The sequence below is a fragment of the Hippoglossus hippoglossus genome, chromosome 10 (assembly GCF_009819705.1).
Source record: "Hippoglossus hippoglossus isolate fHipHip1 chromosome 10, fHipHip1.pri, whole genome shotgun sequence".
Lineage (NCBI taxonomy): Eukaryota > Metazoa > Chordata > Actinopteri > Pleuronectiformes > Pleuronectidae > Hippoglossus > Hippoglossus hippoglossus.
This window is the reverse complement of record NC_047160.1, coordinates 18,635,937-18,662,631: the sequence shown is the minus strand read 5'-3', so window position 1 is coordinate 18,662,631 and position 26,695 is coordinate 18,635,937. Positions and strand designations below refer to the sequence as shown.

General features: G+C 42.0%; 1 protein-coding gene across 2 annotated transcripts; it reads right to left on the bottom strand.

Moving 5' to 3' along the window:
* Positions 1 to 97: 97 nt before the first annotated feature.
* Positions 98 to 25,545, bottom strand: zdhhc9 (zinc finger DHHC-type palmitoyltransferase 9). 2 transcript variants are annotated; one of them, XM_034598166.1, is made up of 10 exons: positions 25,037 to 25,545; positions 24,704 to 24,915; positions 15,632 to 15,792; positions 11,661 to 11,819; positions 9,974 to 10,111; positions 9,529 to 9,577; positions 8,470 to 8,572; positions 4,528 to 4,631; positions 4,170 to 4,281; positions 98 to 3,464 (listed from the first exon to the last, which is right to left on the bottom strand). In XM_034598166.1, exons 2-10 carry the CDS (start codon positions 24,865 to 24,867, stop codon positions 3,261 to 3,263), a joined length of 1,194 nt encoding a protein of 397 aa, XP_034454057.1. In that variant the 5' UTR covers positions 24,868 to 24,915; positions 25,037 to 25,545; the 3' UTR covers positions 98 to 3,260. The 2 variants fall into 2 exon arrangements, with proteins under 2 accessions (XP_034454057.1, XP_034454058.1); XM_034598167.1 differs by having other exon boundaries at positions 98 to 3,443.
* Positions 25,546 to 26,695: the final 1,150 nt, after the last annotated feature.

Sequence of the window (26,695 nt, the reverse complement as noted above, 5' to 3'; positions counted from 1 at the left end):
CAATCATACTCACATACACTATAAAGTGTAGTGGATAAAATGAGAACAGAGCCACAAAGGGAAATAAACAATAAAACATAATTTGACAGACAAATAATAATAAGACAATATTGTTTATTTACCAGACACATTGATCATGTAAAAAGAAGTGAAGTAAATCAAATGAAACACGTCGAATCACAGTGTTGATACTAAAAGTGAACATAAATAAGAGCTCGTTCTGAATCAGTTTACATGATGCGATGCAACACACGGACCAGAGTTTCGTTCAGGTCTGATCCCGGTCATTTCAACACAGGAGTCACAGGGACGACAGCTTTCCGCTCGTCAGTCTGCAAAACCTGCACAGTTAAAAATAAAACAAGTTCCACTTTCCCTTTAAAATCTGCTTCAACACAAACGTCCCTTCTTTTATCAGTCACATACATTCTTGTTCTCGGTGACAGCGACACAAAGCCATCGATACAAACAGTCCTCAAACACCTTCGATGACAAATCTACCAAAGTGCTCTTGGTTTTTTTCTTTTTGATTTCTGGAGGAAAAAAAATATTCAGTAATTACACTTCTTTACTTCACAGAAACAATACTTCCACACACGTTACAGCATCTCCCAGTGGTCACGTCACCTATCCCTCCTAAGAGACAATACAAATAAATAAAAGGAATAATCTAGAGCTGGAAGAGTGAGTTGATTATCAACAGAAAATGTATCGACAAATATTCTAATGATCAATTGTTTGTTTAGCATTTTTCCAACAAACAAAATTTACTTCCAGCTTTTTTTTTTTTTCAACTGTGCTTATTTTCTCATAATAAAATTTATTTTGGGGGTTTGGACATTCACTATTATTTCACCATTATACAGAGCAAACAATCATTTCATCAAGAAAACCATCCACAGATGAATCAGTAATGAAAGAAATGTTACTTTCAGGCCTATAATCATTTTTTTTAATAAGTATCTAATATCAGTCATGAGCTTTAAACGGCTCCATGAAAAGATCCCTTCTTCTTTAAATGCTTCTTCCTCGCTCGTATGTCTGGAGTTAATTCTCCAGGAGATTGAAGAGGACTTGTGACTGTGGCTCTGATCATAAATCATCCCGGGCACGTTTCCCACACGACGCTGCTGAACACACTAGAATTTCTACACAGGTATATTTCACAAACACCGACTCTGTCTTGCATATAAACACAATCACTATAAGACAAACTCTCGCTATCTGCTAAAATCATTTAAATACTAAGAATTTCACTTTCTCTCAGTTTGCCTTGAGTGGATTTTCTTCTCCCCCGCCCCCCCCCCCAACCACACCCTCGAGCGAAACAAAAACGATTTCTCGATTCTCGCACCAAAGGCTGCGCTCCGTCTGAAAGACACAGATGTGTGAAAGGAGAGGATGTGTGCACGTCTGCCACAGACAGCTGCCGTGGAAGGAGTTTACTGTCACAGCGCAGATGTGAGAAGACGAGTATGAAAAGGCAGAAGACGGCAGGGAGAGAGAGAGAGAGAGAGAGAGAGAGAGATAGAGATAGAGATAGAGAGAGATAGAGAGAGAGAGAGAGATAGAGAGAGAGGACTCTGAGGAAGATCGGCTCTGATGTGATCTGCAGGAGGAGGCGCTCGAGCTCGCAGGCACAATAATTAACACTTGGCCACAGTTCAGCTTCAAATAGGTACAAAAAAACCAACAACAACCTGCTGATGTCGGTCGTCTTCTCTCGTCAGCTGAGAAGTTTTCAGAACATTTCAATCTATAATTCAAGCGTTTTAGTTCTTTTCTCTAAAATCAGTGATTCTCAACCGTGAAGTCTTGCAGGATTACACACACACAACTTTATCTACTGGTCACAGGCGGAATTTATCTTCCAGTTTGTGAATTTCTCCTCATTAAGATTTTATCTTTCTAATACTTTCCGGAAGAAAACTAATTCGTTTTTCATCATCGGGGGGGGGGAAATAATCGTATTAACAGTTTTGCTGAGAGTTGGATGATTCTGCATTTAAGTGCCAGCACCTCTCACTGATTCACACGTTTGTTTAAGTTGTGCAAATACTGAAATGTTGAAATGTCAGGAAGTCAAGATAGAGCTCCAGTTGGTGAAACAACCAATTGTGGTTTGTTGTTGATGTTTTACCATCATCAAATAAAGACCGTTTCCCCCCCAAATATGAAACTATTCCATTAATCTCCTCATGATCTTAGATTTATCTCCGGACCCCCTGGTTGAGAAGCACTTGGCTGATCTGCGTATGAACGGCTCTGACTTTGAAGGGCGTCTCTGTTGCTCGACCCAAGTTGCATTTCGTAGTGCAACTGTTGCGATAAGGCACTGTTACTACAAGTGTCTACGATCACCAGAGGTCAGACCTTTCACTCGGCGTCTCCCGGGTACGAGACCGTCGCTGTGCACGCAGCAGCCGCGTCATTCAGAGCACCGGCGTCACACTGCAGCCTCAGTTATAGAAAAAGTGGAAGGACAGGAGTTGGCCTGGATCAGATCACGTAAAAAAATAAAATAAAAAAAAGATAAGTAATAACAGTACTGATGCAGCAGAATTGGACTGAAAAGTAGATTTACATTTGCCTGGAAGGAGCCTTTAGGAATATCTCAGCTGAGGACTGGCCTGTCCTCCCCCTGCACGGACGTCCCGTCCACTCACACACTTTCAGCTGAAGCCTGTCCTGCCTCCTCATGGTTTGCATAGGACATGTAATGTGCACACAACGAAAGCCGACAGTATGTTTGGTGTTTACATGTCCAGAAGTATTATTGTCCTGCCAGACACTTGCAAGGAGTATATTTGAGCTGGCCTCTCACAATAAATGTCATTATGCAACTTTAAATAAAGAAGAGAAGAGTCTGACAGAGGAGCCCACAGGTGAACCACAGGGAAAGTCATTCGCTTTAAGAGTGTTCTTGTTTTTTTGCAGATTTCCCAGAGGCGTCTCCACCTGCGTGTCTTTTGCATGCAGTGTTCAGGAGTCAGAGGAAGCTGCTGACTCAACATTAAATCACTCCCCCCCCCCTCCTGCAGGAGTCAGTCAAACAGCTCTGCAGCTCCTGCTGAGGAGGGGGGGGCGAGGAGGGGCCGCAGCAGAGACCCTTCTGGTTGGATGTGGGGCCGGAGCCGGAGAGTAACTGAGTCACCCGCACAGTAATCAGACATTGATTATTAATGTTCCACTTCCTGTCCAGGCAGGTTTCTGGGGGAGGGGGAGTGGCCCGCAATTAGGGCCCGCCCCCCCTCACACAGCTAATGGGTCTTGTCCTTGGTGTTGGACGCCTCCACCTCGGTCTCTGGAGAAGCCAGGGGCGGGGCCTTGGACGGCGGAGGGTGCTCCTCTTTGGGCGAGGGGCTCTTCTGGGCCGAGGCAGCGATGCTCGGCTTGGCGTCATCAGGCGTGTGCTCGTTGGGGATGAGCGGAGCCGTGGGTTTCTGTAGGCAGAGGACAGCATGCTGACAAGACGCAGACGCAGAGTGAGTCACCGACCACAAACCGAATAAACATGAATACAACAAGTGTTTTATTTATATAACTCTATAATATAACTGATTCAAATTTTACATCCACCAATAATATCACGAGACTGAAATCAAACGAATGATCAGACAGAGATTTGAGATGTAGTGAAATGAACCAGATCAAAATGTGTGAGGCCCCAGAAGACTGGAAATTACAGAGGGTTGAAAAAGCCTGTTAAAGGCTAAAGGAATAGAAACTACTTTTTTACGACCCCTGAATAAATCCTGGATTCTTGCAAACCAATCAGTTCAAGTTCAAATGTTCTTTTGCTTCAACAAACAGAATTAAAATTGAATTAATATATAAAAGTAAACATGTCACAAACGACCAGTGATATAGTTGTTAATGCTTCAGAATACACACACACACACACACACACACACACACACACACACACACACACACACACACACACACACACACACACACACACACACACACACACACACACACACACACACACACACACACACACACACACACACACAAAATTGCCTCTGTAATAGATTTAGACTTAAAGTTAAATTATATTTCTGCTCTGCATTCACTGATCTGCTTTGTAGCCACTTTAGAGCAAATTGGGTGAACAGGGAGGATACAGTGTGTGTGTGTGCTTGTGTGCGTGTGTGTGTGTTCACCATGGCTTGTGGCTCCGGGCTGCTGCTGCTGCTGCTGCTGTTGTTGTCCGGAGCAGCAGATGACGCAGAAACCGGCGAATCCTCCTGCATCACTCCTCTTCTGTCCAAGACGCTGGGAGGCGAGACAAGGCGATCAGTCACTAAGTGCATCCTGCTCGTTATTCACCCGAACGAGTCGGAGGAGAAAGGAGACTAATCTATCACAGCATCTCAGGCACAGATACAGAACTCACCGATAAGCAAGAGAAGAAAGCACCACGATGAATAAAACAAGGGAGGTTCGGATTTAAAACAGACATTTCAGACTAAATCACTCAGGCCTGTGTGAGACTGTGCGTGTTCCCTGCTGGAGCTTTACCTGGGGTAGGCCGGCCCACACAGCACCTCACAGCAGTTTTTGAAGATGTTCTTGTGGCTGTACGGGTTCTGGACTCGGTTCTTCCCAGACCACGACCCTTTAATCTGGAAAAAACAAATAAAGTGCATAAAACACATGGACTCTTCTCAAGCCATCAGCCGACTTCCCAAACACACCCCGACTACTTCACCCCCTCGCTCAGTTCTCCTTCAAAAAGATTTTCCCTGGGCTTATACCTTATTCAAAAGCAGAGCTCCATTTTTAGATGTTATTCCCACAGGCTTGGCTTTGACCCACTAAAAGGATCTAGTCAGGGATTTTAATGATTCCTGGTTTGATGGGGAGTCTATGTGCTGATGAGAGTCTGTGATGTGTGTTTCCTCTCAGTCACATGCCGGCAGCAGACGAAACATCAGATGGTTCTTCTCCTTCGCTTCTTTTTCATGGTGGAAAAATCCTTCTGCATTATTCCCTTTAAAAATCATCTTTTTGCCTCTTGGTTTGTTTATTTGTTTGTTTTGTTAGTTTTAGTCAAAAAATACTAAATGGATTTCTACTAAACTCTGCAGCAGGATGGGACATGAACCAACAATCAACCCATTTAATGTTGGGGTTGTTCACATTGTGTTTAATCAACAATTTCACTGATTTCTCAGAGAATAATTCCTGGATCTTGTACATATACTGTTTATACTGTTTATATTTGTATTTCATAGACACTTTGTATATCTATATATAACCATATGTATTGCATGTTTACTTATTAATACTATTTTTTAATGCTGTAATAATGCAAATGGCCTCGTTGTTGGTCTTATAAAGGATAATCTTATCTCATCTTATATGATATTTTTAATTATCGTAAAAACAATTAAGAAGAGAAATTAAATTGATATTGGTGCAAATGTAACAGATATAATGACGCAGACACATTTTCATTTTCACAGCATCTGTTTGTACTGACTGACCTTCCTGCAAGTCAGAGAAAAAAGCTGTATATGTAGATGTAGGTCAGTGCTGCAGTGTGTGTGTGTGTGTGTGTGTGTGTGCGCGCGTGTGTGTTTGGAGACACAGCTGACAGACCATGTGTCGTCCTGTGGGAGACCAGAAGAGCTACAACACTCAAGGTGCCTTCTCTTGTTCGCCCTTATTCCACCGTTTCTATCCTCTTCACACTCTCTCCCTCCTCCTCACCGCCCCTCACCCCCCTCTCGGCTCTGCCACAGCAGCATCTCTGGCAGAGGGCCCGGCCCCTGCAGTTATCGATGCATCTATTATTAGGCCAATCACAGATATTGAAACGGCCAGGCTGACAGCCATTGTTTCGACTCCCGGAGCAACGTTACAGTGCAGACGCACACTGCAGAGCTGCATTTCTGTACGGGTGGGGGGGAAAAATGAGGCCAAACATCCCACAGGAAAGAAGAAGGAGAATAATAAATTAATCATTACAACAAAGTACGAGTGCACTCTCTTGCTTTCAGCCATCTACAATCTCCCACCGTCTCCAGCACCGCTTCTCGTCAGAGCCTCTGCAGTCAGATCTGGGCCAAACAAAGCCCCCGATAGAGTACACACACTGTTAATGCTGCCTCTCACACACACACACACACACACAGCAACTGGATTCACCTGCATCCCCACCACTCATCATCTGCTTCACATGGGCCCAGTGTGTGTGTGATGACTAAATAATGACTCAACGGGAACGCGCCCAAGCAATCAATACTTCATTTGGCATCAAAAAGCGGAGATTCGGGAAAATTCAGCTGCTCCCATTTGTTCTTATTTCAGCTCAGTTCCATCACTGATTTTTATTAATAGCAGCAGTTTGTGCATATTTTCAGAGGATTAGTCGGCGGCGTCCTGCCGGTGAGAAGAGCCGAGATGCTGCGTTCAAATCATTTACCAGCTCGTTGGTTATGAGGCTCACACTCTATTCCCAGCATTTCCCTGGAAGAGAGACTCTGGGGCTGAACTGGATAAAAAACAGGGTGAATCAATGTTTAAAACACAGCAGGAACTATTGGACAAACCCTGCATGTGCTTCATTCTGCTTCATGTCAAATCTGATTTAAAGATAAAAATGTGTTAAGATGTCTTTGTTTTAGCTGTTATAAATAATCTTTAGTAATTTCAGTTAAGATCTTGTTTTACACGTTTCCTTTACTTATATTTGAGTGCTTTACTTTGTTCAGTTCATTTTGCTTCCCAACATAATAACCTCGTTTAACAAGCTGCAGCTTTAACAGCCCTCCAGTCCTCCGGTGCAGAGCGAGGCGGTGCCGTTGTCAAGGAAACAGCTCGGCGCTCCAAGGAGCTGTAGTGTTTACACCGCAGCCATGTATGTTTAACTTTCCAGCCACGTGAAACCCAGGCTGACTGATCACAATATTTACAGACGTTCAAAGCGACACTTTATCTTCACTATGTGCTGAACTTTGTCAAACACGTGGATCCAAAACAGATTTTAAAACAACTTAAACTCGTGTCTAGCATTTCATTGTAATTCTTACATGTGTGAGGGCTGGAAACGAATCTGCACTCAGGAGGATCTATTTCATTTTTACATGTGTGAATGATAAACGACCTCTGGGGTTGGGTTTTACTCCGCCTATGTGATTTTTGTAAATATATGTACATCTAGTGTTTACCGTTAAGACTGAAATATTTCCCACTAGAGTTGAGAAAATGTGGGCAGGTGATAAAATGGTGAAAACCAGTCAGCAGCGCCAAAGGAGACGGATTACTTGGATTTCAGTTCTCTCCTAATTATACTTTGCCATTTTATTTGTCTTGAGCAAACAGCAGAGCAATCGGAAACAGGAGAGAATTCAACAAAGTGGAAATGCAACCACGTAGTGTTTCAGTGGCCGGATGATTAAAAAGCTCTAAATGCATTATTCTCTTTTTTTTTAAATAGCTTTCAACTAACTAGTAACAATAGTACTGTCATAAATAAACTGGTGAACTGCACAAGTTTTTCTTTTTGTGACGTTTTCAGCTTCAGGTGCACAATCACCAACCTTTGAGCTCCAGTAGGTTCCACCCAAACGTGCACGTGGGCCTCACAGATTGTATGTAAAGATGGACAGGTCAAAGGTGGTGGTATCTGTACATGTGGTGCCAGGTGCAGTATACAGTATGTTATAAACCTCACTTCCTCCATGTTAGTGGATGGAACGTGGACCAAAGTAAAAAGTCAAATACAATTTTCTCAAAGATTTGTGTGTGTTATTTTAGGTAATTCTTGTTAATATTGTGGGTAAGTTTGTTTTTTAATGACTCTTTTGATGCTATAAAGAGACGGACTCGCGATTGGTCGAGCATGTGTATAAACGGGCGATGCTACTGTGGCTCCAAACCTCTGATCGCTACGGCTCTAAATGTTCAAGATGGCGGGATGTTTCTGCTTCATTCCTGCATGGGGGAGGAAGAGGAGACGCGTCGTCCATCTTTACACACAGTCTATTGTAGGCTACATGAAAACAGATGCATGCACGTGTCTAAATGTGAGTCAATTTTAAATTAAGCGGGTTAAATCACATCTGGATGTTGTGGTGTAAACATGGCTGAGGTATAATTCACTTGTGGTGAGAACTCAACATGGGCCAACCTGAGCATTTAAAGTATAAAAACTCATGCTCACAGTTTTTTGTGAACCACTAAGACAAATGCAGGCAATAAAAGTCCAGTTAAACAGCAGCAAGTCGAAGTTTTCCACCACTTGGATCCAGCACAATAATGTCACAGTTACTCCTGTTAGTCAAGGTCATGGTTCACTGGCATAAAAGGTCACATGAAAATTAAAACAAACTACATGTAAAAGTGCAGCTCTGTGCTTCACCTGCTGATTCAGACCCGAGTAAACACAGTGCAGATGTTGACACCATCATTCATGTGGAGTCGTGTTTAAGGCAACATGCAGTAAGGTGCACTTACATCCTCGTTGGTGGTCTGGTTGAGGGAGATCAGGTAGGTGTGGAAGCCGGTCAGTCCCACCACTGACCACAGGGTGAAGAAACACACCAGCACCTCCAGCACAGTGGACACGAGTTAAGAGAAGAGTAACAGATGTTTGGTGCCAGACACTCGGCCACTGACTAAACAGTGGACAGCAGGAGACGGCAACATGATGAAAGACTAATTAGCAAAGACTAATGAAGAGAATAAAGTCCGAGACAAGAAGTTTCTACTCTTTTAACTGCAAAAAAGAAACGATGACCTGGAATTTACTTGAATAAATTAATTTATCATAAAGTAAAACTTTCCTTATTTACTGTTACTACATCTGTATAATGTTCTACTCTTGCTAATTAAGCTTCATGACTGGTTTAAAAATGGCTCCTCCTGTTTTTTATGTCTCAAGCTAATATAATTAACAATCTTGTAAAACAGCTTTTATCGCACTCTGGCTACAGACATGATTTTGTACTGGAGAACTGAGGCTGAAGATACACACCCAAGGCCAAAAGAAAAACAATCCACTTCCTAAGTGGTTGATATTTAAGTGGAGCACAACAAAAAAACTGCATAACGCTTCCATTGGAGTGTAGAGGATATTACTCTGAGTATAAGAAGTAGCCTAGGCTAAATAAACATTTCAGTAGTACTATATTTTGCCCGGCTGTTTGGCAAACATAATCCTTTATATTGTATATATTGTATACATTGTATATATTCTCTGGAAGCTCTGAATACATGAGTTGCTGACAAAGGCCATGGAAGTTTTTGTATAGATATATTGTAATTTTACTCGTATATAGATTTTCTTTGTAAATGTTATTAGTTGATATTCTCAACAGTCTCATCTTTTTCCTTTGTGATTAAGTCTTTAAATTACTGCATTACATCACATGTCTGCAGTAATGATAATTTGAGCCTCCATGTTGCCATTGCTTAGCAGCGGTGTTCTCACGACTTGAACACCAAGCACACACGACTTTCTTCATCGTAACAACGAGCTCACGAGCTGCGTCCAAAGCAGCTTTGAAAGGATATGTTCCAGGTGTTTCTTTCAAAGTGTTCAGAAAGCCATTATCCACCGAGCCTGTGAACAGACAGAGGAAAGCTGCTGTTTCATTGTATTCTCCTGAAAATGAACAGATCTCACATATTACACAGCATGAGGAGGAACAGAGCTAATTATCCACATGAGAAACGTGTGTCTGTGTCGTGTTGGGTAGAACACGGAAGCAGGAGGATGAGAATGGAAGAGGACTCATGTCGAGCTGTCAGTTGCTGTTGTGCGTCGCGTCACGTATCAGGAGTAGCCTGGTCTGAATTAGGTCATAGTTTCAGAACATGTGCCTGCATTTGCATAAACACTGGGAGCCGCTGCCGATGAGCGAGTTTCACAGCTCGCTCTCCCGGTTTTGCCACATTCTTGCAGCTTTACACGCGTCACTCTCTGCACGTTACTTCTGATTGGACGGTCGATACTTACGCATGACCACGTGGACAATGTCGAAGGTGAAGATGTAAATGGTGAGCAGGGAGAGCGACATGGTGAACAGGTAGAAGTATCGGTAGTTCCTCTTGCCCACACAGTTGCCCACCCATGGACAGTGGTGATCGAAACGGTCTGTGAAAAAGAGAAAAAAAAGGGTCTCGGTATATAAATATGTGAAATGTGGACTTTATTAGAAAACAGACTATTTTTGAAATCAAACGAAATGTTAAAAATACACCAGTATCAGCTGCAGTCTTTTAGACGCAGACAGCTTTGTGCTTCAACTTCTGTAAACCTGATGTCTAAATATAGTGATCCCTTCCTCTTTGCCTCCCCTGTTCTATCAAACAGAGCAGAGCCAGATGGAAGTTAGGCCGAGACAGAGGTAAACAGAGGTGAACGTCTTAGTTTTTTTTTTACTTTTCTCTGAACTTCCTGGATGGAGTTTCACAACAAGAGCTAACAGACGCACAAACATGAGGCAAGAAGCGGTTTGTAGAAAAGGTCAAATGAATGGATCATTTTGGGATTTGCAGAACAAAAGCACTGCACATTTTCTATTGTTTTAGAATTCAATTAGTTCACTGCACACTCGATCTGGAATGAGTTAACTGTTTAGGAAGTATGTATAGTCTTGTTAACGGCAGTGAGACGGTGATGGTGACCAGTTGCTGCACCACATTAACAATATTGTAGCTGCTCTATGCTGTTCCAACAGTGTTTGCTTAGTGTGGATATGAAAAACATTGAATTAGAGGTAAAAATATCAACAATATCAATATTTGCCACTTTCGCAAATTGAATCCCATATCAGAGACACGTGCAGCGCCTCAAACATGTTGACCCCAGTACTTCTTGTTTGGTATGAATAATCCTCACAGTTATTGTTGGACTACAAAGACAAAATTCACTGTTCACTTACAGACTACTTTGAATTTCTGATAAGTCATTATCTACCACAAAAGACTGTGGGTATAAGCAAATATTATTGTTATACAAGTGTTTTTGTGCTGTGTATTTGGACTTTCACCACTGTGAATGATGTTAAGCTGAGGAGGTAAAGATATGACTGCAGTAAAACAGGGAGTGAGGCGTGTGTGTGCGCGCGCGCGAGTGTGTGTGTGTGTGTAGCAGGTGCACACAGATGAACCAGTGTTCACAATGACGGAGCACTTATTCCCTCTCTTAGCCTCCACTGTCTCCTCTCATATCGCCTGTGAGTCTACGCTGTGTTCAAACACATTCCTCAATCATCAGCAGCCAAATGACTGCAGGACTCTGCAGGACTGAGAGACACAACAGCCAAACACACACACACACAGACACACACACACAGACACACACACACACACACACATCACGCAGCAACACACAAACAAACACACTGCCTTCAAAATTCAAAGCACTTTCTAAAAAAGTACACCCTGTGAAGTTTTCCGTGCGTTTGTCTCAGTTTTCTAAAAACCTTCTGTACCATGTTTGCTTCGTCTGACATTTATTTATAAATCTGTTTCAAATAATTTCATCACCGTGACAAATGAATCCGGGCGGAAAATGAAGGTCAATACTCTAGTAACAATCAAGTCAGGGAGCTATTTTAACATTTCTAACCTTTTACTTCTGAAAAAGTCACATAAACCATAATCCAATGAAAAACAACAGGTAAGAAGTGATTTCTCACCGACACAGTTGTCACAGATGCTGCAGTGAGACGCTCGAGGAGGTCGGAAGATCTTGCAGGTGTAACAATACTTGAGCTTGACGATCTGGTTGTTGATCTGGACGTTGCGGATTCGCGGTGGAGGCCGCTGACCCTGGGGGACGTTCCCGTTGGCCGCCTCTGCGGAAACAAAACAGTACAACATTCATGAGAAGGCGTTTTCAAATTATTATTATTAACTCACACACACCTTTAGTGCTGGCAGAAAGAATACGCTTCACAAAAGGTGCAATTCTTAAGAGCGCTCTTGCACAGGATTGCATTCGATGTTACAGCTGTTCACAATATTACCTTCACCTGCGGTATTTCTGAAACAGACAGGTAGAAATGTGACATCCAATGACAAGGACGAGAAAAAACCCAGAGATAAATCTTGATAGTTGAACCTTGAGAAAATCAGTGGATGACAACATTGGCTTGGTATTGATGCTGGTGGATTTATGTGTAATGGCCACTGAGCTGTTAATCTTATATATTAGCAACACTATGGTGCACAGTGTCCAGTTCTATGTGAGGATGAGCTAACCTTCCACACACTGGAGTGACTGTATTTCACAGTCGTATCTCCGACGTGACGCAGCCTCTCCCCTGCGCAGCATTCAGCAACCAAATGAAATTCTCTTTTTCTGAGCAGCTCAGATCTTTCTTTCTTATTATGTTGCACTGCAGGAGCCATTAGAGAGGCTGGTTTATGACCAGAGGGCTGCTGGCAGGAATCTGTCATGGGAAAAGCTGTAAGGGAGAAATCTACATGCTGCACATGGCCCAATGGGAATGTTGGACTCTCGCTTGGACACATTAAGATAAGGAAAATGTGCCAAATGTGGAAATTAAATTAAATTATCTGGGCTGGAGAGAGTGTTTAGGGATGAGCGGAGGAAAAATTCTGCATTAGCTAAATTGCATACTTATCCTTATTATATTGCTCTAAATGACCGTTCTCTGTTATGTAAAAGCATGTTAATAAATCATGGAAACACATCCACAATCCAAACGATCCGTAATAAATCTACAGACATGAAGATTTAGAAATGTATTTTATCTGACAGCACAAAATGTTCAACGTAATATACATCTAAAGAATGTGGGATTAGCGTCTTTCAGGATAAAGCAGGGTAAATGAATGAATGAGTCATCACTCACAGGGAATGATGCCACTCCCTCGGGTAGCAGAGCTCTGTCTGCAAGGGGCATTAAATATTCCAAGAGGAAGCCTCTCCTCGTATTAGCATTCCCCCTCGGGACCAGTCGCTAACAGGCAGAGGGGACGGAGCGCAGAGGCTGTGGCTGCTTCATCAACACGCCGGCCTCGGCTTCAGAATGAAAGCAAACGCCCATGCCTGCCTCCTCTGTCGTCGCACCCACACTTATAACAAAAAAAAACAGCCATCCAAACACAAATACTGGCTCATAGCTTTAAGTGCGGGATGGGAGTCGTTAAATCAAGAGCTTTGTTTGAGCTGCTGCAGTGAATTTTCTGCCTTTTTAGCATTTACATAACGGACATTTGACTTTTTTGGAGGTTGTGTAAAGTAGATTAGAAAAATGAAAGCACAGAGTGAAAGTGATTAATCGGTGAAAGGTTCTGGAAACTGCATGCTACTAAAGATGTATTCTTTGTTTGTGTTTGCAGGCAAATTCTAAAAACTCCTGAGGTTAAGAGGCTTGGAGAAGTTGGATTTAAAGGAAGAATTAGATGAAAATTCATGACACCATGATGAATACCTTAGCGTTACGAGATTTTTAATGTGTACTATATATTATGTCCTGCAGTTTGACTATACTGTAGCTTCTGCCTTTAACTGAGGAAGCATTTAGGTCTATAAATGCTGTACTAACTGTACATATTGATTGCGCTGTTAATTTTCAACTAATTCCCTCCAAGTAAATAATTAAAACACTTAACTCTGTGTCCACAATGGACGTGGTATGTATGTTTGTGTAAATGTGAATAAGAGCAGGTTTTAATAGTGTAACTTGCTTTATCAACTGGAAATGTATCGATAAGTTGAGCAGTTGTTTAAATCATTTGTTGGGTTAAAACTGCAAATATTCTCTCACGGTCTGTAGTTTCAAAGGTCTGAATTTGGTGATTATCTGTTCATTCAAATGAATGGGAGGTCAAATAAAACTGAAAATACAATCTTTTACATTTGTGCATCCTGAAGACTCCCGAGCCTGAAACCTGTCAATAAAAGAGTTGTGTTTTTTGTTTGCCTGTGTTTGCCAACATATTCTGTATAATTGGGTTTTATACTGTTTTATACCATGTGAGTTCTGGGAACTTTTAAACAATCAAAACAAAATCATCACTGAAATCCAAACCTGTGTTAATACCAAAAAGAATCATTAGTTGCAGCTGTATTCACATGAATCATTTCCTCATATAAACTACAGGCAGGTGCCTGTGTCATCACAGCCAAAGATGGTTAAACCGGCGAGCTGTTGTCATCCAGCGAGCAGTATGAGTCACAGTCATGATGAGAGCAGCGCTGGCTCACACACTCTCAGAGGAGCGAGCACCTCAGCATCGCTCCTACAGTCCACCTCTGTCATGAGCAGAGACCAGCCTCCACCCAGGCCTCCTGTGTGTAGTGGGAGAGCGATGGCTGAAGGACGCCATGAATCTTACACAGAGACAAAGAGTGAACACTGAACAGCCACGAGAGGGAGGGAGGGAGGGTGAGGATGCAGAGTGGGCTGTTGCAGTAATATCACAGAATTACTTATCATCCAGACATAAAGAGTCTGAAGAGCAAACGGAGCAGACGGGCAGACAAAAAAATGCATTTCTGATGAAGACAATGAGGCTTTGTTGTCATTAGTACACAGCGAAGTATTTGTTTTGTATAATGAGACACAGACTCCTCGTAATGAACGAGTGTTAGACCGAGCGCTACATCCACCGACGAGCGAGTCCAACCTTTAGCAACATAAAGCATAACGAACATGAATAAACCAACAGGACTGAGGCCGTCTGCTCACTGCTTCACCTGCCGACACTAAACTATTTATGCTTCCAAATACTGTCCCTTCCACAACTTCCACAGAATCCACTGAACAAGTCCCTGATGTGGTTTTATACAAGACAAAGAGATGTGCACCGCCGAGATGATGACGACGTATCAGATCATGAGCTGTAACAACCGTTTGTTCTGCTGTTGACTTAACATTTGAATGGATGTAGATAAGAGACGTGTCTGTCGGCATTATGAGCACTGACTGTGAATTATGACTATACACACTTCAAGGACAGAAGCCAGACTGTCACATTGGACGACTCGCTTCTTCAAACCTTCAAAAGTCTTTGAAGAAGCGAGCATCATCGGTAAACGTGGACTCTACTTTCTCTTTTCTACCATTATCAAGAATAAATTGACTTTTTGGTTGATCAGAACTCTACGAATGTTGCTGACAACAGTTCCTTCAGTTTTTCAGATTCGAGTCAAAATCTCCAAGAGACAACATATTTCATGCAAAATCACATTGATGTGTTTATTCATTTTGTTCATATCCATCAACCTAAATAAACTATTTTGATTGATAATTAACTATGAGTTGGAAAATGAGATCAATCATTGTACTTCTGTTCTAATTGAGCATTGAATCAGAATCATGACTCTAAATGTGGAGTTGGTATCAAAATCAAAATGTTGATCTCATGTCAACACTAATATCTAATACCTGCTCATGGCAGTGTGGACAGTAGTTCAGGGGACACGTGAAGGTCATGAAAACTGATTCATTATGTAGCTTCTAACCTTGACTAATGACATTTCGACCAAACTTATGATAGTTTTAGTTTCATATGAATGTTCTTTATTTGTGTTTTTCTCTGGGCTTATTCATCAATGAATATACATTTGAAGCCAACCGGTTAAGTGGATTATTGTAGAATTAAAAACAAATGTCTCTAAAGTTTTGTAACCTACCTATTTCCATCTCGATGAATGTGGCTTCCTCTGGGAGGGCCCGTGGCAGAACCCCAGGGTCACTGAAGCTGGTCCTCAACAACATGGCCATGACGAAGAGGAAGAGCACGACAGCAAAGACTGGGATGGTGGGAGACAGATGCAGAGCCAGGTATGGACATCTGCAGGAGGGAAGACAAAAGGAATATGAATAAAGAGAGATCGTGACTTTACTAACTGATACATCTTTTTATACAATTTTTAAGACAGAAAATGTCGAGACAATCTCTGGTTCTGGATTCTGCAAAAAACTAAATGTTTACATTTGGGGATAATGTGAAGGACATTTTTCAAATATTCCTTAACAAAGTAATTAATAAGTGATGTTATAAGATCAGTCAGAGGGCAGCTCTGTAAAAGCACGTCTGTAAAACCACTTGTGGAGTCTGCCGGGTGAAGCAGTCATTAGCTGCGGCTGAAAAGGGACGACATCACCTTGTCAATTAACTTATCGGCGTAAGAAAAAAGGCTGGAGTGGAGTTCCTGTGGGAACAAGTAACTGTCAAAAGGCCAGTAATTATGGGACACACACCCGGGTCTGATCAGCCTGTGGGGGGGGGGGGGGGGGGGGGGGGCTGCCTCAGGAGAGGGTGTTCTGTGAGGAAAAGGCCGAAACACCCGAGGACACTGAGGAAAACAACTGAAGATGTGTCCTAAGTAACATCCTCTTGTTGCCCTTCATCAGAGTATCCAGTCAGAGTTCTGATCCACAGGGATTGTAACACCTAGTTCCAACAACCAATAAAACATTCATGATCCTTAGTTGCAGCCCTTCACTCTTTGATTTAAAGAGTTGAAGAGATATTTATATAAATGTGACAACTGTAAATGTGAGAGCCCTCTGAAAGAGAGCACGGAGGACATGACACAACAACACTATACATATTCTGAACTGTTGTTCTGAGCACAAGGTCATGAACTGCCCTTTCTCTGGACCATGCAAGAGTCACGGCCATGAATAAACAACGCCACGCCACACTCCCCTCACCTTCTGGAAGAGTGGAGCAATATTAGCATAACTGCGTTTGCCAGGCCTTTGAGATTAGAGCCAGCGGGGCTCCTCCAAACAGGCCTGCTGCTCAACACGATAACAGATGTGAGTTGCGACACTGCAGAGCGCAGCAGCAGAAAACGCTCCCGCATGCAGATATTAATAGTTTAACTGCACGGCCTCATCTCCCTCCCATGTGGCCAGGATCATCTATTCAAAATGCAAAACTACTGTTGCACTACAGGGTTGCAGGTTGTTATGCCATATCCTGTACATGGCTAACTTCCCTACCATGTTATTAAAAAAAAAAAGCTACACACAGAGCTGACACACTCTGCTTTATTATGAGGAAGAAGAACTTTAGAGCTCTGATAATCCACTGAGTTACATCATTTTTTTGTGAAAGTCAAAGTATAAAGTTTTATAGAGTATTCAGGAAATCCACTTGAACAAAACTTAAATCTCAATGTATAAACAATTAACCATATAAGTAATCTTGCTTATCTTTGTTTTATACGATTAAATTTAACATCCTTGGGTTTATGACAAAACGTCATCTTTACATTACAAAATATCAAAAAGAAAATCCTCTGATAAACAGATAAAAGAAATAATCTTTCAGTGCAGCCTGAAGTTTAAATAAAAAGGATTTTTTTACAAAGAAAATTACAAAGTTAATTTACAAGGAATATAATATCACATGTAGGCAGCCATTCATATTTGTCACATGCATGTACTGTAACACGTGAGCATATGTAACAGTATACTACATATATATAAAAGTATGCTTTTCTTGGTGATCAAAACTGCTTAACAGCACAAACACATAGTATTTTTTATAACTACGTGGTTGTAGCTGGTTTAGTTGGGATTTATTCATTAGAACCAATACGAGTTGGTGTTTAATCAGTTGATCAGTCAACACAGTAGAATTTGACAACCCAAATAATAATTTGTTACCACCACTCATACATATTTTTACATTGACTATCTTAAGTTTTTGACCAAACAAGTGATGTGACAGTGAGAGTTTTATTTTGGTTTCCTGGCTGGTATTTCCTCCACTGTCACCACACACCGCTGTAAGGAAGTTTGAAAAGAGAGGAGAGTATCTGAGTGAACAACTCTCAGTCGGCAAAACATGGCAGCGAACAGAGTCCTGATAAATCGCATGATGTGAGCCAGGTACATCAACATACCTGAGCACTAACACCACGCACACACACACACACCTGCAGGACTGGTCTGAGCAGTTTCCCTGCAACGCCTTTTTTCACACTAATGGAAACAGAGCAGAGATCAAATCAATAGAACTTTCCACTGGAGCAAGCCTGTGAAGTCGGTTTGTCCCATTTGTAGCGCACAGACGGCGGGAGGCAGTGGATTCGGACTGAGGGGAGGCAGTCTGTCGATGAAGTGTAATTCCCGTAATGATGACTGGTAGGTATTCGAGGCACACTCTATCATCGCTTCCCATCAAGCCTGCACGTCCTTCCTGGATGTGACCATTTCCTGTGCTGTTGAGGAGCCGGGTGGTGCTGGCACAGTGACGCTGTGTTTTCATCAGTCAGCACGGAGGGAGCAGAAAAACGGGACTTAATCTGGCCGCGGGTCCATGAAGAGAAAATGTTTTCATCATCAACAAGGTGATCGATCAGACCGCCAAACGACACACAGGCCCCCCCCGACACACTCCCTGTAATCTCCCTGTCTGTTGGTAGCACATTGTAAACGACTTCAAGTGGTGGGAAGTAACAAGTACATTCAAATACAACCCCGAGGTAATTGTACTTATACTTCACAACATTTAAATCGCTGTGAGAGAGGGGATCAATACCACTCTCATGTTCGTACAGTAAATAAGAGCCTGGAGTGGCTTAGCATAGCTCAGCATTAAGACTGGAAACAGCTAATGAAGAACAGTAATATAAACACAACAATCTGCTTTAGCTTCATATTAACAGTAAAAATATCGAACCTCACATCGAACTCAAAGGGAGCAACAAAGTTTCTTAAAAATGGCAACTATGCCTTTAATACGTAAAGGTTTTTTATATATGAGATTTTAAACCTGGATATACCAGCCAATGTGTGTGTGTGTGTGCGTGCGCACGCACACATGACAAATTATTTGCACGACCCACATTTATAAAAAGAAATGGCTCCAGCTCTGATGTGCTGCAGTGATGTCAAGATGACAGGGTGGATACTTTTCCTTCATGGTACTGTTGGATACTACACCTTATTTTTATGCAGTCTATGGGCTACACGCAGCAAGGCTATGCTAGAGATGCTAACCATGCTAACTAGTTGCAAGCCCCCCATGCAGGCCCGCTGAAAGTGTGCTGTGCTGCAAGAGTGAGCACGACCCCCAAACAACAATAAAAACACATTTACACACTGAAGCGTCTCACATCAGACACATAAGGACGACAACGCAACCTGGGACCAACAAGCACACACACAAGAGACTGGACCAAATCAAATATCTCTTATTTGCTTTTCAGTACTTAAAAAACAACAAACCCTACATCACATTTTAGGAATAAAACATTAACTGTAACCTTGTTTAGACCCTGAATTCAACACCTCACAACAAAAATATAATCATTCATCCATCCATCATCTATACCTCTTATCCTTTGAGGGTCTGGCACTGGAGCCAATCTCAGTTGACATTGGGCGAGAGGCGGGGCAAACCCTGAACAGGTCGCCTGCCCATCACAGGGCTGACATACAGACAAACAAGCATTCATGCTCACATTCACACCTACATTCTCCAGAGAGCCTAAGCTGCATGACTCTGGACTGTGGGATTAGGCAGGACTCTGAGAAAACCCACACAGAGCGCATGCGAGCGTCACACAGAAAGGCGTCGGCCGACACATTCAAACTCAGAACCTTCTGAGGCGACAGTAACGTGCAATCAGCCTCTCGTCAAGGATCACTTAAAACAAATACACAATAGTATACAATCAATGTGTGTGTGTGTGTGTGTGTGTGTGTGTGTGTGTGTGTGTGTGTGTGTGTGTGTGTGTGTGTGTGTGTGTGTGTGTGTGTGTGTGTGGTGGGCATTAGATGCATTAGGGTGTGTCTACCCCACTCTGATCCAAAGGATTTCCCCTCTTAACTGAGAACGAGACGAGAAGCTTCTAGAGTAGAAGTAATAAAGTAGAGTAAAATCATTTTAACTCTTCAGTAATAAAACCAGGATTAATATGTCAGCGTGTCATTCCTTCGGTGACTCATGACATTTTACTTTTGTAAACGTTTAAAGCCCTTCCTTTATTAATACTTAACGTGTGTAAGCTGTTGCTGAGCTGCATGAATCATACTACAAATGAATAATGTAAGTGATGTGTAGGCAGATCCACAGTGGGCCTCAGTAACAGCCCTGTGTCATGCAAACATCTGGAGACTGCGATCGGGCCTGTTTCTGGGGCAGTGCTGAAGAAAACAAAAGCTCCAACTCTGTCTGCTCCCTCTCCTCTTCCACACACACACACACATATATAGAACGATACTCAATGACTGAAACTTGTAAATATTCAGATTAGAGGGGGATTTTCAAAGGAGCCTCCACAAACCCTTACATTTCATGACATGACTTTCTAGGCTTTTCAAAGATCATCAGGATTTCTTTTCTTTTCTTTTCAGGAAACAAATGTTTAAGTCTAGGACTTGAACACAATGGTAAAACAGGAAGCTTAGACCTCAACAATGGACAACAGATAACTGTGAGGAAACACGTCATTCAAACCTCTTTGTGTGGGTGAGTTCAAAAAAGGTTACTCTGAAATTCAATGGGTACGATTTGTTGTCTGGGTTAAATCAGTCGTCCTTGTTATGCAACATTTAAATACCATATGAGTGAGATGAAACATTAGAGCCGGGGTCGTGACCATTTCCCTCAGATTAAAGCTCGGATTACAGATGTTGCATCATAGAATATTCACTAAGTGAAATGAAGGCTAACGGTGTATGTGATGATTTAATTTCAGCAGCATGAAAAACAATACTAGTAGAGCATCTTCATCGAACCAAACAGATAACGACAACAGATAAAATCCACTCCCTGTGTGACAGAGGGAGGGAAGAAATCTGCACTCTCCTCCTGCCACGGAAGCGCCCGGAGAACAAAGCCTGCGGATCACCGTTACTGTAAATGGAGCATGTACTCTGAATAGAGCATAAATCATGTTATTGCTCATTTAGCCTGGGCAGGGAGCCGCTTTCTGATTGGCTAGCATGGAGACAGGGTGGGGTTAGAGATGCTGCGGGAGGCTCAGGGGTCGGTTACAAGATTCCCTCTGAATACAAATGCTCTGAGACCACTTGCCCATTCACTTGTAATGGGGAAATGGTCGACAGTGGACCTGTATGTACAAACACATGGGAAAAGGATCAGTCTCTTTACATGCACATATGCCTCTCTAGCTTCAGGCCAGCATCCTGGGTGGACACACAGATGACACACTGTCCCTGTGTTCCAGTTTCTTGTTCCCTCATCCAAGCTCTATAGGTGGCTATCCACATTCACACATGCATGCATGCACACACACAGACACACACACTGACAAATGTGCAAAAGGGAACCAAACCAGCAAACATCCAACTGTGAGGAAGCTTCGTGACGTGGACACAAACATGTAAGGCAATTAACTTCCAAAACCTTTTGAAATCACCTCTAGTAACAGAGAATATCAATTCCAACAGGGTAAGGACATGTCATCCTAAAATTCATTCTGCCCGTAAAGGAAAAAATAAGCCAGGCCCACATCCTCCGTGAATAATTTGTTTAGTTGTTCCTAATGAGTCTTTTCATTTGTGTATTCAACCGCTCGTTTCCGCAATTTAGTACAAATTAAAGCACAGAGTGGTTTCCCTGCACGCGGTGCTGATGGCTGGTGATAAAAGTGAGACGTCTGCTCAGAGGATATGAGACAGTCTGCACAAGGACGTGTCTCTGTCTGTCCTCCCATCAACACCACAGAGCAGCTCCAAAACACAATGAAGACCAAAAAATAATAAACAAACCCTCTAAAAAAAACAAGGAAACTAAACCCTGCAAGACTGAATGATAAACTACAGCAAAATGCATAAGAATCAGCCGCCACAAAAAAGATGGTTTCATATAATTAGATTTTAATGATACAGGGTCATGCATCAACTAACCGAAAATTAAAATGTGACTATTTAGATAACAATGATTATTTCATCCATCTTCAGAAGAAGATCAGTGAAACTATGTTATCTTAGTTTAGTGCAAACATTCGCAAATAAGCAGCAAACAAAGTTTGTCATGGATTTATTATTAGACAGAGATCATTTTGAGCGATAGACAAAAGGTCAAGAGATCACCAAGGTTATTATAATCAATACTGACTGGGGCGTGTGTGTGTGTGTGTGTGTGTGTGTACCAAATTTCATGGCAATCCGTCCAATAGACCTGGAGACATTTCACACAAAAAAAACTGAAATATAAACCTGCTGGTGTTGTCAGAAGAAAAGTCAGGACATAGAGGAGGTATTTTTGTACTAAATTTCATAGCAATCCATCCAATATTTTTTTCAGGATACTTATTTCTGGATCCAAATGGTGGACGGACCTACAGAATGACATTGTCGTCAATAGAGACACATTTCATGCTGGATGTCTTTGTCACATATGATGGTAAACTTATTTTTTGGGGATTCAAGACTGTTGCTTGGTCAAAACAAGCAACTTAAATAAATCACCTTGTTCTTTTAGAAATAATAATGGGATTTTGTTTCACCATTTTCTGACATTTTAATTTTAAAAACTCGATTATGAAATTGTGTTGCACCTCTGACACCAGCTGAAGATATTCTACGATGCCATAATACCAAAGTCTGGACTTATTGTTTTAATGCTCAATTATATGTAATGTAATTGTGCAATTTGTGAATGCAATAAACCTCAAAGCCTGTGTTTCAGAAGGATATTGCTCCTGCCACAGATTTAAATCAAATATGTATCAACAGGCCGTGTAATGCTGCGTTTGAAAATTACCCTCATGTCATCTGGGCCTCTCCAAGTTAATATCCACCCCCTCCCCACGAGAGATAATTATGTTTCACTGTAATATGAACATAGCATGCTAACAACCCTCCAGCCATTAGTCACTGCAATGCCTCCTCTGGGCTCTGGATGTTCAGCGTGAGCAGCATCGTCTCTCTCTCTCTCTCTCTCTCTCTCTCTCTCTCTCTCTTTCTCTCTCTCTCTCTCTCTCTCTCTCACTGCGCTCCGAGCCAGACAACAGCTCCTTCTGTCCGGACTCAGAGGGAAGAAGCAGGAGGCCATTAAAGTGCAGAGCAGATCGAGATGGGAAGGGCCTGGCATGAGTGAAAGCAGCTACCTCTCCTCTATACGCTCCAAATCCATTTGGCCTGGTCGACTACATACACGCCCACAGAGAGAGAGCACGGCTACTGTGCTGCACGATTTGTGCCTCATCATCATGTCTATAATCTGTCACTTCAAAAAACCGGAGAGAAGGCAGAGACGGGGAAATTTAAAAAAGGACAAAGACAGAAAGTGGGCGTACTCTGAATGAAGAGCAGCGCCGCTCCAGGATGATTATTCACAGTCATGGTCTTCATTTTTTAAAAAGAATCCTCTGCACAGCCTTAGCTGGCAGGATTCGGGTTCACAAGCAGCACCCGAGCCAGACGGCAACGTTCACAGGGCTAATGAGTCCACCGGGTTGTGTGGGTAGTGGATTGAGACAGAACTGCTGAGACAACAAAAATGGCAGCTTTCCTTTCTAAAACCCTGAAGCTGGACAGCGAGGGTTATCAAATATTAAACACCTCTGTGTGTGGTCAATCATAAACCTCTTCTCTGTCAGAGCAGCGGAACATGAATGCAAAGTGTGTTCGGGAAGAACAGAAATAGCTTCATTATTACAAAGAAGATAATATAACAAGTCAAATACAACAGAAACAGGTGAGATGAGTCAAAATAAATAAATGACAGAGAGAAATTTATTTAAGTATTTTGATAATCAATAACAAATTTTTCAGATTTTCTGGCTTTCAAACATGTGTCATTTTGTCTGTCATATATCATACTATACACAATATATTTGGATTGTTGGTTACGTAAAACAAGATATTTCTATGCACCAGCTTGGATTCATTTCATTGACGAGACGATCCATCAACAAATCTGTGTTTTCCTGAAGAGTCAATTGATCGCTGGGTTTATAAATTGCTAGAAAGACGTCAGAACCTGAGGTGACATCTTCAAACGTTTTGGTTTGTAAATGCAAATATCAAAAAGGATTTAGTCGAGGAAAATTATTATTAGTCTAAAAAAACGAAATAATAATAACATTTGAGAAGCTGGAACTACAGGACTTTTACATCATCTCTAAAACGGCTTCATTTACGTCATGTTTTTAGCCTAAATGTCCTCTGGTATCCTCGTCTGGAGCCAGGCTCGAGTGTGGATCACAGCAGACATTTAGGCTAAAAACATGGTTTAAATGACACAGTTTCGAGTTTAATTTCAATACCGGGGCTTACAGACACTTGGATGACACCACAGGAGCAGTATGGAGACATTTTGAGTTTTCTTACTGTTGTTTTTTTCACGTTTAGAGAAGTGGTCACCATTTACTTCCATTGTACTGATATACTGATTTGGCTGCAACACTATTTACCCCTGAAACTCCAAAAGTGTTATGTGGACTCAAACCCTTCACCCACCCCTCCATCGGCATACGAGTAGATCATGAGGGAATTCATATTTTTGGTTGAACTATCCCTTTAACTATCAAAATGGCTTCAAAAGAATCTCCTGTAGATGAACTAATCTATTGATGGACTAACTGTTGAGGCTCTAAACTTGTTTTTGCAGGACAGGGACACTCACTGAGACACAGGCCCACTGCCAGCTGCTCTACAGAGATATGAGGCTGCTGGGTGGAGGCACATGCGTCCTGAGGTGACTTATGGATTCAGATATGAGGCTCATCAGGACTCAGAGACTCAGAGAGAGAGAGAACAGGACTTACTCGAAGGCGAAGAAGAGGGAGCAGGTCCCGATGATGAGGAACAGGGTCAGGTAGAAGACTCCTTTCTGCCGGGCCATCATCACCCGCCCGTCGCAGCAGAACGTGTTCTTCCCCGGGAGCTTCTCCCATTTTCGCACCTTTCGCGTGATCATCACCGCCGACATGGTGTCCTCTCGTCGGGTCCGATCTCTGGGTGAACGTCAGCTGTTAAACTGTAGAAATAACAACAACACAAATCAGACAATGAGGGGGGAACAGGAATCGGGTGTATTCGTAGAACCACAGTCCACAGGCTGCGTTGCGCACAGATATGAAGAAAAGCAGAGGACTTACTGAGTGCTGTGACAGATTTCTGCACAGGAGGACCGACAAGCATTTTCCTTTCTCAAGTGTCGCAGTCACATCATCAGTGTTTTCTAATCCATATTATTCCCAGTTTCCAGTTTTTACCGCAGCATGTCATCCCCGGTGTGGAGCTCCCACGCTGCTCCAACAATCCGCGTCCACACGGGATCACACGGGATTATTATCAAGGATTATTAATGAATATTGATTAGGTAGAAATTCACCCAGACGCGTGAGGCAGGAGCAGCAGGAGAAGAAGGAGCCTGAGAATCCGGTGGATCGGACCTTGACCGGTTGACATTCATATCATATCTGGCGGAATCATAAACGATGGTTCGCTCCAGCTGCCTCTCGTTCCTCCGGAATCAGACTATGACCTGGACGCTGTAAAATAAAGAGTAATAATCGGGAATAACCGCGGCCCGAGTGGAGGAGGAACGTGAATATGTGTGTCTCTCTGTCTCTCTCTCTCTCTCTCTCTCTCTCTCTCTCTCTCTCTCTCTCTCTCTCTCTCTCTCTCCTGCAGGATCCAGCTCCTCAGTCAATGGCAGCAGGAAACACGCCTAGATTGAAATGTCCAAGCTTAAAGGGGCAGGACAGGTAAAAAGAACAGGAACAAAGGAGCCACACCAGTGCTCTGTTCACGTCATGTTCTTATCTCAGAGATGCTGGAGATACTGGAGCCGCTGCTTGACCCGAGGAAGAGGCTGTGAGGAAGAGTATCCACGATTTGAATCCCTCTGCTCTTCCTCCATGTGTCACCTACAGGCCCCAGAGGTGAACACTGCACAGGAAAATCACTGGAGAAATTATATTATAAATTATATTATTTGAATTTATACTTTTCTACTTTATAATTCTTCATTTTCAGTTCATTTTTGCACAACTGTACAATTTGCTTTTGTATATTTTCCATGTACACATTATTAACTATGTCTTTTTCTGTTGATATTTTTAAGGTTACATATTTTTCAGTATATATTTTGAAGTTGACATATTTTTCAGTATATATTTTGAAGTTGACATATTTTTCTGTTTAGATTTTGAAGTTTACATATTTTTTGTAATACATACATATTTTGTATTGTTTTGTGTATTATGCATGTTTTTGTAGGTAAATATACACGTACAAGCAAACAGTTGCACCTGAATATTCAGCAGCTCAGCAGAAATACAGACATGACATTCTCACTTCTCATAATCTACAGTTTGTCATATGATGAATATTAACAAGTGAAAATAAGACACTGGGGGTTTAACTTCTCACATCTGAGGTAAACCATCAAGTGGGTGATAGTTATACAGCACAACACAACAATATGACACAAATATACAGTAGAAATGTGGAGGTTTGATTATAGTTTGAATAATGATGCTATCCATGTGGCCAGGGAAGTTAATACATACTGTATTTCTAAATTGAAATACTTGTTTAACAGAAGATTATATTTATTGATCTTATCTTGAATATCTGGTCCAACTCCATTGTTTAGAAACACTGCAGTCATCTTATGGATTTGTGTAACTGTTGTGACTGCAAAGTCTGCAGGAGCTTTTGATTTAAAGTCTGTGTGGTTATGTATACATGGACAGTAATAAAAACAGCACTTATATTGACCGTACAAAATGTATAAAGGTCCCTCTAAG

What these genes read in the sequence shown, in the direction of transcription:
- zdhhc9 (XM_034598166.1), bottom strand. Translation starts at nt 24,867, where the DNA reads ATGTCGGCGGTGATGATCACGCGAAAGGTGCGAAAATGGGAGAAGCTC. An exon ending in TCCCTCTTCTTCGCCTTCGA is followed by an intron (nt 15,793 to 24,703) that starts GTAAGTCCTGTT and finishes TCCCTCCTGCAG; the next exon opens with ATGTCCATACCTGGCTCTGC. An exon ending in GCCCGGAGCCACAAGCCATG is followed by an intron (nt 3,465 to 4,169) that starts GTGAACACACAC and finishes GCGTCTTGTCAG; the next exon opens with CATGCTGTCCTCTGCCTACA.